The sequence below is a fragment of the Dromaius novaehollandiae genome, unplaced genomic scaffold (genome assembly GCF_036370855.1).
Source record: "Dromaius novaehollandiae isolate bDroNov1 unplaced genomic scaffold, bDroNov1.hap1 HAP1_SCAFFOLD_32, whole genome shotgun sequence".
In the NCBI taxonomy this organism is placed as follows: Eukaryota; Metazoa; Chordata; class Aves; order Casuariiformes; family Dromaiidae; genus Dromaius; species Dromaius novaehollandiae.
This window is the reverse complement of record NW_026991447.1, coordinates 3,683,752-3,698,147: the sequence shown is the minus strand read 5'-3', so window position 1 is coordinate 3,698,147 and position 14,396 is coordinate 3,683,752. Positions and strand designations below refer to the sequence as shown.

Sequence of the window (14,396 nt, the reverse complement as noted above, 5' to 3'; positions counted from 1 at the left end):
TAGTTCAGAGGCAAGAACATTAGATACTTTTTAAAAATCAATCTGCCTTAAAAAATTTCATTTTCTTCTAATACGTAGTGTTTCCACACATCACATTTTCACATTCAGTCAAAGTAAAAAAATATATATTTATTAGTCTAAGAGCCAGGGTAAGCATTACTGAGTCTCAAAGCAGAAGTAGGCTTAATACCTATTAGTCCATGGCTGCTGAAAAAGAGGTGACACTTGGGAACATAGGAGAATCTCTGCTCAGCTTCCATTTCATCAGTCCAAAAAAGCATGGGAAAATCGGTTTGAACTGCCTCAAGACCATTCTCTCCTAGAATAGCTGCAGGGCCATTTTGGACAATGAAGTGCAGTGTACCCTGGTGGTATTACATGCCACGTCCAAGGTGCCCCCTAAAACACCCACAGCACACATCACAGCTTAGGTTTGAGTAAATGGCATAAAGTTAGATATGCCAGCTTTATGTTACTCAGTAGTTCACGAGCACAAGCAAAATTTTCAGTTCCCACATGAGAAGTTTGGTGCTGTTTGTGAATATGGGGCAGTACCTGGAGGAGAATGTGCTAGCAGAGCAGTTTTTTCTTCTGCTTTTTATTACTGAAAAGGGAACCTTCACTGCTCTCCTGTGAAGGTGGTTGTGTGTTCATCTAGAACAGGAAGGACACAGGACCCTAAACTTGTAAGCATTTATTTTATACACATGATTGTAGGTTACATGTAGATGTTCAGATCCCAGTTGTTTGCTTATTTGTTTGTTTTTATGTACATGGGTTGCAGGTCCAGACTTTGGTAGGTTATGATAGACTACTATAGGTCCTGGAAAAATGAATGCAAAATCTTTAAAGTGCTTATTCTGACTACAGGATTCTAGGACTTGGGTACAAAGCTGCATTCTGATCTTTTCAAAGCCACCTATGTCCAGTCCAGCATCTGCTTTTATCCCATATCTGGCTGACTAGAGACCTCTCCTAAACCCAGAAACAAAACGCTCTTTATAGGTGACATTAGAGCGTAATGAATGGGATTCTCTTTGCAAAGTCCCTTTTGTTCTTTCACTGTTCTCTTCCCTGTGCCGTCAAAGAGAAAGGGAGGTGGGAAAGGGCCCTATCTAATATATAGAAACTAAAACATATATAATTTGAAAATTCAACTGGTGAAAATATTTAAATCTATAAGCAGCTGGAAAGACTGGCTTTTTAATTTAGTTTTGTTTTTCTCAGTTTTCGTGCTAATCAATGATAAACTGAAACATAAAGGAAGTTTCTTGTAAGAGTGTGTTTTCATTTACAAAACCTTGTGTTACAGGGATGTATTTTGGTTATAAAAGAGTAATGTGGAAGTTCTGGTTTGTCCTGAAGTTGATGGCAGGGTCTCACTTCACTGCCCTTGTAGTTGCAGGGCACACTGGCAGCTACTAAGGGACCTGTGTAAGCTCATGTTGTCATTTCCAGAATAACCATTAGATTGTTAATAAATTACTGCATTAGCAGACTGGAATCCAACTAGCATGGAGTACTTGTACTCTGCTGTAAGACTGGTGCAGAGCTCTTCAACTGCATTCAAGCAAGTCAGGAATTTCCCTCCACTTGATTGTAAACAAAATATCATTTCTTTGAGCTTATAAGAAGTTCTTTTCAGTGTCACCTCTGAGTAATCTATGACTGGACCAAAACTGTAAAATGAAATGGGCTCATTAAAAGTGCTTCAAGAAAAAGAAACTCAATCTTTCAATCTTACAAATCTGAGTTTAGTGTTTGGGAAACACTTTAAATAAGATACCATTCATTTAAGTCTGTTTCAAAAGTAATTTCTTTCGTAGAAGCATTTATCACTATATGGGGGAGTCTTTTGTTTTATTTCATCTTTAAAAGGTTTTTTTTTCTTGTTTCACAAAATCACACTAATCAGTTCCTTGATTAACTGTGCAACTTAAACTAGGTATGTGGTCAGCTAAATTTATCTCAGATACAACTCCACTGACTGCGAGGGGCTATTTCCTGCCGATTTTTTCATAAATATGTTAGTTCAAAGGGGTGCTATTATGAAGACATTTGAAAAACCTATGATGAAAAAACATAAAAGAATATATATTATATAATATGTATTTATATATATTTATATATTTACTTTTATAATAGATTATAAATTCAAAAGCTAAACTATTTAAATTAGAGGGAATTGCTTTACTTGGAACTGGTATCTGACATCATAGTCACAATTTTTGCTATTTTAAACGGTCCATTTTTATAAAGTAGGTAAGACACCATTTTGCTTATAGAAGTTTGAATTCAAGTTCACATATAAAACAAAAAATAGCAATTCACTTCCAAATGGTTGATCACAGGATAGCTGGAAAAGGGGAGAAACAGAACTGGAAGGATATAAAATATAGTTCCATATATTATCAACACACCTGCTAATAGGTGTTCCTCTCTCTCTTCAGCATGATAGTGCAGACGTTTTAGTCATCACCTGGAATCATGGATGAATTTTTAAGAAACTTCTCCCACCATCCTCTGGAGAAACAATAGTATGCTATCTGCTCTACAGCCATTGGCTTTCTTAGAAGTTCTGATGCACTCCCATATGCTGTCTCCCAAATTTATCCCCAGTATCTCTCCAAAATCCGTCTTTCCCTCTTTCGTTGGTAGGCTTGTTCTCTAACCTCAGTCAGAGAACTTCCTTCTGGTCACCCTCCTAATCATCCCTTCCTCCTCAACTTCATTACTATAAAATCCTTTTAAATTACAATGTATGTATTGCTTAGATTACTTTGATGGTATTTTGGAAGTACAGAAGTAGCTCAGATTGTATATACAGGTTAAAGTGAATAAAAAGTAAAAGAGAAGTTGTCTTTGCAAATATTCCTTAATTCTCAAAACATTGCTTCAAGATAATTGTTAATATAACAACATAAATAAGTGAGTACCTGTCATTTACAGAAGACAGTGTTGCCGTAACTGCTTGTTTTTGCTAGATGAAGAGTCACATACTGAAACATGTCTTTCAGCTCTGGCTTGCTGATGATTGCTGGCTACAAGCAAACTTGTATTTAGGTATTCATCAAGACTATGATCTTGAAGACCAGAGGCCATATTGTTTCAGTGTTATGGTTGGACATGGCAAGAGTCATTATTTCAATGTAGAGCTTGGCATTGAGTTGGCAGTGTGGGAGAAATCTTTTCAAAGAGCAATTTTCTTGGAAGTTCAAAGAACAGGGGTAAGTAATGAATAATTTGAATCCTGGAGCCATTTCATCAGTAAAATATTCTGTAACAAATTTTAGCAAAGTTACTGCATATGTTTAATAATTGTTTCAGATTAATATGCACTGTGAGTAAAGATCTGAGTATACTTTAATACACCAAAGGCTTCTGAAAGCTTCATCATCACATAAATATTTATCTGTCTATGACTGTGTGATAACACTGTATGAGTATATTATGACAGTTTGAAAATTAGAAGTAGTAATGTATAAATTTACTTTGATTACAATAAACTGGAAATCGATACATTCTGCAACTGGAAAAAAATTTCTGTGGAGTTTCTTCAGGACACCTTAAACAGTGTCCTCCATAAAGCTTATTTTCCACTTGCATAATATAAATTTATTGTATTTTGCATAATGGTTCTATTTTCAAAGAACAAAGAAAGAAGTATTTTGCTCTTACGTTGTTAATTGTAATTTAGGAATGACTTTATTAACATTGGAAGAATTTGAAAAATCATTGTAAAATCATTGTGAGAACAAATTTTGTCATATCACTCTATCACTCTTTACTGAATAGTAAAATTCTCTCAAGCTATTCTTTTCACAGACCAGAGAATACATTTCCCATTAGGTGATATGAAATTTAAGATGCAGATTCCTCATACAGTTATCTACAAGTGGGTGCCTATTAGCCTTGTGGTGTCTAAGCTCCCATGAGAGTTAGTGAATGGAACCCAGAGAATGATTGTGCTTATCCTAAAGCAGATATTTTATCCTAAAGGAGGTATTTTGTGGTATGAAGACAGAGCAGTTCTATTGATTTTGAGTTAAGTTGTAACTTACAGCATATTTATACTATATACCATTGCTATACATAAGGAAGTTATTGCTGAACATCTATATCTGTACTCCCAACTGAACTGGATGAGTAGTACGTGAATGTATGGGTTAAGAGTATAAGCCTTCTCTATTTCAAAATCTATTTACACATTTTAGCACAAATGCAAGCTTGAGCTGGTGTGTGCTAGTTTGCAGGGGCCTCCTAAAGATGTTTATGCTAGCCAAAGCACACTGGATCATGGTATTGCATTAGCACAGCTTGCAAGGAGCGGGAGTCCCAGCAAGACTGTTGAACCAGCTTTTCTAAGTTTATGTATATTTGGAATTCCCAGGAGATTTCTGCATGTTCACTTAGAAGAGTTTTAATAATCTCTTTGGACTGATAGGGTAACAAAAAAGATTTTGTAATGGCAATGTTGTTGTTCGTGCACTTCTGAGAAGGAATGCAGTCCTTCAGAAAAAATGTGATTCTTCCTGAAAAATTGCTAGGTTTCAGGGAGGGATTAGTAATGCATAAAGGATTTTCTCACGCAAACTCTTCAAGAAATAGTGATGAATCCATTTGACCAACCACGTAATTATCTTATCCATCATCCATATAAAAAACAGATAATATAGAATTAAAGTGTAAGAAGGGTGGGGATCAAATTATTTGGTAACTGATTTAAAAGACATTATTTTGCCTTATATGACATTGTGAAGTGTTTATTGTTAAATCTCAAAACCTGATGTTCTGTTACATTCTAACAATCTCAAAATTAAGGGACAATTATTCACTTGTGCAATGATCTTTGTCATTTGAATTCAAGAATCTGCTAGCCCAGTATAGCACAAAAGATATTAATATTTCTTCCAGTCATGGTTCAGCCTATCTGAAGACTCCAGCTGAGGCATTAGATTAAAAATCTGGTTGCAATGCATAAATTCCTGTGTGTGTATTCCCATATCTTAGTTTTCTGTCAGTCAGTTTCATACATTCAAGTTTGCTATAAACCACTATGCCAGTAGGGTACAAAGTGTTGTGGTCACTCTCCAGCAGTGAAAAATCTTTCTGATTCCACTATTTCCTTTCTTACCTCAAAAAATAAATGCTGCTTTTCATGTCCATCTTTTCAGAAGGATATCAGGACTAGCATGAATGAAGTCTGCAATTTAATGTTACGCAGAATATTTCTAGCCACATAAAGGGGACTGACATTTCAGCATCCAGAAAATTAAAGGTTCACCTGTAGGTTCATTTGTCCATAAGACTTCTTTCTTTTGAATAAGGAACATAATTGCAGTGGGAAGCTTTCAATTTTCATTTCAGAAATATTATGCTGATAAAACACTATTTTAATATTTAATTTTTTAGAAATTAAATTTCCTAAAAAAGAAACAAGAATAGTTAAAACAAATGCAATTAATCAATTCCTTTTCTGTTTTGTCAGCAGCGATGAATTACTTTTCAATGCTGGTGTGTCCTGCCAATCCCTGTTTTTGCTCTGTGATCATAAGCAATGTTCCACAGTTATGAAAGATCACAGAGCTGAAATTAACTTATCTCAAAGTATCCTGAGTTCGTTATCTTCTTATTCCAGACTTTAGCATTTCCCTCTATCCACTGAATGTTCTTCAGGATGATCAAGTCAAGTAATAATTTTAAAGAAATGTTTTATACAATATCCTTTCCTCAGCTTTGTTTCTCTTTCCTGTTTTGCTTGATGGACTATCTCTGATTGAGTATCTAGTCCTGGGTATTTTTGACATCTTCTCTTCTATTAGTCTTTCTAAATTTCCTCTTTAATATCTTGTCATAGATTTTACCAGTTCATCAGTTTAATTCATTTCTAACCCAAACATAATATTCAGGTCTGAGAAGATGAGATTATTTTCCATGACATATCCATTGCTTAAATTCTTTCAGAATCCATTCTGTGTTTATGTTTTGTTTTTCACTTCTTGTTTTCCTAGTAAATATTTATGGTTTTAAAATTTTCTGTGTAAAACATACCCATATAATACTTTCTTTCCATCTATCCTTTGCAACTCAGACAGTGATCTATACAATCTCCTCATTCCTACAACTGCTCACTGTTCTGAAGTATTATTTAATTTTGCATGTGTATTCTATTAAAAATGCCCTGAAAGAGGTCACTAGCACTGATCAATAATCATACAGAAGTGAATAGATTAGCTCCAACTGATTTCAGTAGCCTTTGCATGAAACCAGTGTTTTCTAATAATTTCCCTTTAAATGCATTCATTTGACTATATTATATATAATATCAACACAGTAGTGACTATATGCCTATGTACTACTTCCTGACCTTTCATTAGCAATAATTGTTTTATAATATGAAAAGTATTGCTTATATTTTAAATCACATACTTGCTTTTGTGATATTTTATATATTGATATATTGATAGCTGTGAGAGGTCAAATAGAAAACTGCACAAAACTGCACTGACATTTTAAAAACCTGCATTTTCACCAAAATAAACAAACAGGTGAATAGCTCCAAAAATCTAAGTTGCTCCAGAAAGAAACAAAATTAACTTGTATATTTTGGATATTGTTCTCAGTCCACTGGAGGTATCAATAAAACTCCCATTGTTTTCAAAATTAGGAGTTAGCTGAAGAGATTCCACTAGATAAAAATTCAAATAGCTTCTAAACTATTTTTGCAATGAATAGCAATGCAGTCTTGTATCCAGTTCTTCTGTGATCATGATCAATAGTAGCCTACTCGTATATTTTAAACTTTTTTTTCTATTTTAATGTTTCTATTCAAAAATAAAATCTGTAAATATCAAAATCTGGGTGAGACTGCTAAATAATTACAGCATAATATTCCATTATAAATCCATCACAATATTGTTGGACTCAAGTAATATGTAATTAGAGGGGTATTGGAAAGGCAAGGCAGAGGCAGAGAATAGGTATCTCCCTACTCATGTTTGTATCACAGCTAACCTAGCTCTTCCGAGAACTCAGAAGACTTTGGGTGTCTAAGCAACTCTGCAGTCAAAACAAATACATTAATTGTTTCCAGGCATCTTTAGGAATTAAGTGGTGCTTGAGAAATAGGATTCTGAATCACCCTCTTAAGTTTCATCAAGAAATGTTCCCCTACATAAATAAAATTAAGCAGAAATTAGGCAGTCAGAATAAGAAGTAATTGTCATTTCTATCTTATGAATCTATTAATTCTTCATGGTAAACTAAGAAGATGAATAAAACAGGGTTGATGAATGTGATGCTCATGAGTGGCAGGATCATGGCTGCTTGCTGTGCTTGTGAGGTCACAGCAGCCTGAGTGCCTCCTAGGCCAGTGGCAGGCTCATGGCTGCTGGCTGTGCTTGTGAGGTCACAGCAGCGTGAATGCCTCCTAGGCCAGTGGCAGGCTCATGGCTGCTGGCTGTGCTTGTGACGTCACAGCAGCCTCAGTGCCTCCTAGGCCAGTGGCAGGCTCATGGCTGCTGTCTGTGTTTGTGAGGTCACAGCAGACTCAGTGCCTCATAGGTTAGTCTAGAGCGCCCCCTGCTGGCTGTGCTTGTGGGCTCAGAGCAGACTCAGGGCCCCATAGACCAGTGGCAGGCTCGTGGCTGCTGGCTGTGCTTGTGAGGTCACAGCAGCCTGAGTGCCTCCTAGGCCAGTGTCAGGCTCATGGCTGCTGGCTGTGCTTGTGAGGTCACAGCAGCCTCAGTGCCTCATGGGTTAGTGTATATCGGCCCCTACTGGCTGCACATGTGAGGTCACAGCAGCCTGTGTGCCTCCGAGGCCAGTGGCAGGCTCCTGGCTGCGGGCTGTGCTTGTGAGGTCACAGCAGCCTAAGTGCCTGCTAGGCCAGTGCCATGCTCATGGCTGCTGGCTGTGCTTTTGAAGTCACAGCAGCCTCAGTGCCTCATGGGTTAGTGTATATCGCCCCCTACTGTCTGTGCATGTGAGGTCACAGCAGCCTTAGTGCATCTGAGGCCAGTGTCAGGCTCATGGCTGCTGGCTGTGCTTGTGAGGTCACAGCAAGCTCAGTGCCTCATAGGTTAGTGGCAGGCTCATGGCTGCTAGCTGTGCTTGTGACATCAGAGCAGCCTCAGTGCCTCCGAGGCCTGTGGCAGGCTCATGGCTGCTGGCTGTGCTTGTGAGGTCACAGCAGCCTCAGTGCATCTGAGGCCAGTGTCAGGCTCATGGCTGTTGGCTGTGCTTTTAAGGTCACAGCAGCCTCAGTGCGTCGTAGGCCAGTGGCAGGCTCATGTCTGGTGGCTGTGCTTGTGAGGTCGCAGCAGCCTGAGTGCCTCTTAGGTTAGTCTGCAGCGCCCCTTGCTGGCTTTTCTTGTGAGGTCACAGCAGCCTGAGTGCCTCCTAGGCCAGTGGCAGGCTCCTGGCTGCTGGCTGTGCTTGTGATGTCACAGGAGCCTCAGTGCCTCGTAGGCCAGGAGCAGGCTCACAGCTGCTGGCTGTGCTTGTGAGGTCACAGCAGCCTCAGTGCCTCATAGGTTAGTGGCCGGCTCCTGGCTGCTGGCTGTGCTTGTGAGGTCTGAGCAGCCTCGGGGCCTCCGAGGCCAGTGGCAGGCTCATGGCTGCTGGCTGTGCTTTTGAAGTCACAGCAGCCTCAGTGCCTCATGGGTTAGTGTATATCGCCCCCTACTGTCTGTGCATGTGAGGTCACAGCAGCCTTAGTGCATCTGAGGCCAGTGTCAGGCTCATGGCTGTTGGCTGTGCTTTTAAGGTCACAGCAGCCTCAGTGCGTCGTAGGCCACTGGCAGGCTCCTGATTGGTGGCTGTGCTTGTGAGGTCACAGCAGACTCAGCGCCTCCTAGCTTAGTGTACAGCGCCCCCTGCTGGCTGTGCTTGTGACATCGCAGCAGACTCAGTGCCTCCGAGGCCAGTGGCAGGATCATCGCTGCTGGCTGTGCTTGGGAGGTCACTGCAGCCTCAGTGCCTCCTAGGTTAGTGTCCACTGCACCCTGCTGGATGTGCTTTTGAGGTCATAGCAGACTGAATGCCTCCTAGTCCGGTGGCAAGCTCATGGCTACTGGCTGTACTTGTGAGGTCACAGCAGCCTGAATGCCTCCTAGGCCAGTGGCAGGCTCATGGCTGCTGGCTGTGTTTGTGAGGTCACAGCAGCCTGGGTGCTTCCTACGCCAGTGGCAGGCTCCTGGCCTGGCTGAGATTTCCAAAGTCAAGTGGGAGTGGGCAGTCAAAGCAGGGAGTCCCCTGCATCGCTGATGGGGAGCTCCAGAAGGCAGCTGCTGGAAGCTGCCTGGGACTGCACACGCCGGGTGAGCTGGTGTGAGCACCAGAGGGGTTTGGTCTCTGTGCCCTGCTGCCGAGCTGTGCGCCTGCCTGCGCAGCAGCAGGTGGTCCTGCAGGAGAGGGAGGTAGATGCGACTGCAGGCGTTGAAATCCACAAAGCGAGGGGCAGAGAGACAGAGGCACAAGAGGAGGCTCTAATTCCTCGTCAGGAGAAAAACGCAACCGATGGCAGAGTCTCCCCAAACCCTGGCACGCGCTTGCCCCTCCCAAGGAGACATACCTCCCCGGGCCACGGTGCCCTCAGAGGAGGAGCAGCTCCAGCATGGAGCACCTCCTTGCAAGAGTGCGACTCCAGCCATTTGCCTGACAATGTCCCCTGCCACGTAGCTCCTGCCTTTTGTTTCTCCAAACATGGCTCATGACAGTTCTCCTCACGGGGGCCCTCTCGTGGCTCCCGTGTCTCCTCCCATGTGCCTCCTCCTGTGTCTCCTGCCTGCAGCGTCTCCTGCCCGTTCTTCAGCACGTTGGAGCAGAGGCACCATGGGCTCCTCTGACTGCCTGAAGTCCTGCTGCGCAATGGGCTCTTGTCATGTGTGGCAGAGTTGGCTGGAAGGGGCTGAGCCTGGCCCAGGGCAGCTCGTGGTCTCCTCGCACACAGGGCCCCTGCAGAGCCCTGCTCCCAAACCGAGCCATCTGTGCCCAGCACGGCCCTCACTCACTCACACACACCCGCACACGCGCACACACCCGCACTGTGGCTCCCTCCAAGAACTGCCCTTAGACACTCAGTCGGTCCTGTAGTTGACCCTGGATCCCTGGTTTCCCAGTTGCCCCCCTCCAGCCCCCAGGATCCCCCCGCGGGGCAGAGCCCGGCAGGGCCCCCACAGGTGGGGACGGAACCAGGCGTGCCGTCACCACGGCCCACCTATGTCATCATCAGTGACCTCAGCACCGCTGTTCCAGAGCCGTTGGGAGACCGTTGGTGGGAGAAGGGCCAGGAAGGTGCTCTCCGTTCCTGCCCGCCATGAGCCAGCCGGAGCGGCTGTGGATGAGGAGGAAGGCGGCGCTGCGCATCAGGAGGAAGGTGGGCCCGACCGTTTGGGACCGCCGCGCCGCCCTCCTGCCGAGTGCCGCAGCCGCCCCGGAGCCCGTGGAGGTGGAGCGCGCGGAGGAGGAGGAGGAGCCCATGCAGGTGGAGCCTGTGGAGGGGCAGCCCGCCCCGCAGCCCCTGGACCTGCCCCAGGGGCCAAAGAGGAGGAGGAGGTGCTAGCCCGGCAGAAGGCCCCCGCCGCCCACAAGCCAGGGCATGGCCCCCCAGCAAGACCAGGCTGGGGCTGGCACTCAGCCCGGGGCAGCCGAGCCCAAGGTGCCGGGCTTGGAGGCTGAGGAGTGCCGGGCTGCGCGGCACCTCCCGGCCCGCCCCTGACTGCCGGGCACCAACATCTGCCCGGCAGAGGCAGGGCCGACCACGGGGCCACCTCCCTGTCAGGACTCCCCTCCACCTCCGCTGCAGGACGCAGACAGCACCCAGCAACGGCTCCCACCACCCTGCCACGGCTCTCTTCAGGCCAGAGGATAGTTAGGAATATTATTATTTCAGGATTAGGAAGATAAGTAGTATGAAGATAGTTAGTGTAGGTATAGTTCTTGTAGTCTTAGTGGGTTCTTAGACAGTTAGAGAATTCTTTGAGCAGTTGCGGGGGGGTCTTAGTTCATAGGTATTTGTCTAAGTGTAGGATAGAGTTCTTGTTTTTAGTTCCCCTTGGGTCAATTATTTCTTAGAGGCATCCTAAGTAGCAGTAGTCATAGTTCTTGGTTAGAGCTATTTGGTACCATTAGGAGCATTAGTCCTAGTTGTTAGTTATAGTTCTTCTTAGTCAGACTTAGGGCATAGTTCTTCTTCCTCTAGGAGTGTAGTATGAGGCTGGGCAGCTCAGAGCTGGTGACAGTAATCTGAGTGTGCAGTTAGCTCGACTCAGTTACCGTATTCTTAGGGCAGTTGGAGGAGTCTTAGTTCCCAGGTGGCTCTGTTCTTCTTGGGATAGAGTTGGTGCCTTTGTATCCCTCACGGGAGAGGGAGGCAGAAGCCTGGAGGGACTAAGCTGGGCCCGACCTTCACAGAGCTGGTGCTTGCAAAAGCTCCTGTAGCAGGGAGGCGGCAGCACTGCCACCAAGGAGCATCTTGCACACACATGCATGGGGTGCCCGGGCACCTGGGCTCAGTTACCTGGGCTACAACTGGAGGCAAGAGTGCATCTGTGTGCAGCTGCTTGTAGGACTGGGCCCCCCAAACCACCCTCTTTCCCTCTGCGGAAAAGCAGCTGGACTCTGGCATCTCCTGCACAGGGACGTGAGGTTAGAGAGTTTCACCAAAGAGGCCTCTAACGCCAGGATTTAGGAACAGGGGAAGGTCCCTTGCAAAGTGCCTGCGGCCACGAGGCTGTGGTTCATTTCTGCCTTCCTACAAAACCTGCTGAGGAGCCTTGGGGAAGCGCAAACAACAGGAACTTGACTCCCTGTCTCTCCTGAAACCTTGCATCTCCATCTTCGGCAGTCAACAGCACAGACAGAAAGGACTCTTCCCCCTTCGCTGCTCCAGCACCTCCTCACAGGGCTTCCATTTTGCCTATCTGCACAGCACTTGCTGAGGATGTCTGCACCGCACACTCGGGATTTCCTCTTCTCTTCAAGACTGGTGGCAACAGGTGGGAGCTGATGAGGCGGCAGCTGTCCCAGCCCAGCAGGCAAGACTGGGCGTCCTGGCGAGCAGAGCCCCGATCCCAGCGGGCTGCCCTGGTGCGTCCCAGCAGTCGGCAATCGCCGGGGGTGTCCACGGCCTGAGGCACCCCACTGCAGGGCTGTGTGGGACCGGAGTGCTGAGAAAGGAGATGGCCCTGCAGAAACTCTCCCCTCTGGTAGGGCAGTAGGAAAAGGAGTGATAAAGAAGTCAAGCAAGGGAATTGTAAGGCATAAATGACTCCCAGCTGCATAAGAAGATGATTCAGCTGGTGATTGCTTTAAGCTGCTACCTTCAAGAGGAACAAGGGGGAGAGCTATGAAAGAGTAATACCATCCCACCTGGTGCGGACCCTGCGCTGGACAGCTGGACTGACCCCAAGACCCCACGCGGTGAGAAGGGGATGCCTGCACTGCGATTTCTCCGTGACTGATGGGGCATCAAGGGATCGGGATCCCGAAGACAGCCACTTGGGTGCAAACCTGAAGCGTGTGCAGAATAAAATTTTAGTGTTTGGCTCTAGCTCTGGCTTTAGCTCTAGACCAGCCTGTTAGACGGAGATGAACGACTAACCCAGTATGTTCTAAGTATGCAAAAAAGGTTTGAAAATCTTTTTTAAAAAAATACATGCTCGATGATATCAATCCACACCACTTGAAATACAAGTGCCTGATATACAGCCTGGGGATGAAGTGTTAGTTAAAGTATTTTCACAAAAATCCAAGTTAAAACCTAAAAAGGGGACGCCCTTAGCCAAAACTTTGGAAAACTGGAAAGAGACTGATTGTACCAAAAATTAGAAAAGAACCCAACAAAACAGTTGGTCCAACTGTGTCAGGAGGATTGCCCATTCCTGACAAAGGAGGGAAACCCAGCGGAACGGTGGCCACCGCAAGGGACTTGTGATCAGCAGGAACTAACTGTCTTGTGAAATCGTCTGGAAGACAGGTTTCCAAGTCGAATGGATTACTGGTCTGTTTGGGAGAACTGGGCATGGGCACGGGAGCATTTGAGCCAGGAGGGAGGGAGGAAAGAAACCTGCCGAAGGTAACACTCGTGTTAGCAGATACTAGGACCCCGGACTGTGCTCCAAAAGTTTCTGCTCCACCTTATATGCCTGATGATCTCTCTGTCATTACTTCTCCTCCTCCTCCTCCTTCTCCCTCTACTCCACCGGCTGCCGGACTCTGTCCTATGATCCCCAACGTGCTGACTAACCCTGCCGCTTTACAGCCAGGGGAAAGGGAGGGGCCAGTCCCCCTCCTCCTGTGCTGCAGGTATTTACTAATCGACCCCGGGACCCTGGCGATCTCACCTGATGGGGGGGGTAAAATGCCGAGATTAAGAAAAGATGCAGAACCATGTGTCCAGTTATTTTCTAATATATGCACCGGGCACAACCCGCTCTGGAGTGATACCCAAATTCTTTTGAGGGAATTCTTTCAACCAAATGAAGGGGATAATTAAAGATGCGGAAGTAGCACAGCAAGCCAGGGGAAATAGAAACCTCTGGCTAGCAAATGATCCAAACTGGGATTGTAATAATGCAGGAGATAGAGCTGTGTGTCAAACAGGACTTTGAAATGTAGCAGAAGCAATTAGAGCATGCAGAGAGTTAGCAGTAAATTGGACTAAAGTACGAGAATGCAGACAGTGATTAGATGAACACCCCCACGACTTTTGGGGACTTCTGCGGTAAGCCCTGCTAAAATATGGAGGGATGACCCCACAAAACTTCAACGATGCTCTCGCAATTAGTGTTTTTATAGATCAAGCAGCCCCTGATACACAAAAGTCTTTTAAAGAGCATATGCCAGGCTGGCAAGGGGAGGGGGCATGGCAGAACCAGGGGAGATAGATGGAATCAAAGTGAACGTGCTGTACAATCAAGAGTTAATGATGTTTGTCATTATTGCGGGGAACAAGGGCACTGGCAGCAGGAATGCCCAGCGAGGCCCTGTGTACTTGGGAATAGAGGGGCCAGCAGGAGAAAATCAAACACTAAGAATGAGACCAGGCAATTCCCAGTCAGTCCACAATGACAGGAGAGAGGAGGCTCAGAAAATACTGTGGAAATTGGGGTAAATATATGGGATATAAATTTGGATTTGAGGGGCAGGTAATGGCAAATAGAGAAGGTTTAGAAGTTCCCTTTCTAGTGGGTACTGGAGCCACCCTTTCCCTTTCAAATTTGGAGCCTAAAGGAAGCAAGTCATCAGATAAAATAGTGACGCAAGGAGTAATGGGAAAAGGCGAACGAATGTTATCTAAGCCCTTATTGCTCACTTTTGGAGGTAAAAGAGTGTGGGGACGTTTTATAATTTCCACAGACTCGCCCTCTTGCCTCTTAGGGAGAGATCTCCTG

General features: G+C 45.1%; 1 protein-coding gene across 1 annotated transcript in view; it reads left to right on the top strand.

Moving 5' to 3' along the window:
- Positions 1–3,488, top strand: part of LOC135326596 (gamma-2-syntrophin-like) — a 168,819-nt gene extending 165,331 nt beyond the window's left edge. The window contains exon 14 of the mRNA XM_064504403.1: positions 2,985–3,488. Within this exon, the coding sequence (XP_064360473.1) occupies positions 2,985–3,242 (258 nt within the window). The 3' untranslated portion in view covers positions 3,243–3,488. The remainder of the gene's footprint in view (positions 1–2,984) is intronic.
- The last annotated feature ends 10,908 nt before the right edge of the window (positions 3,489–14,396 follow it).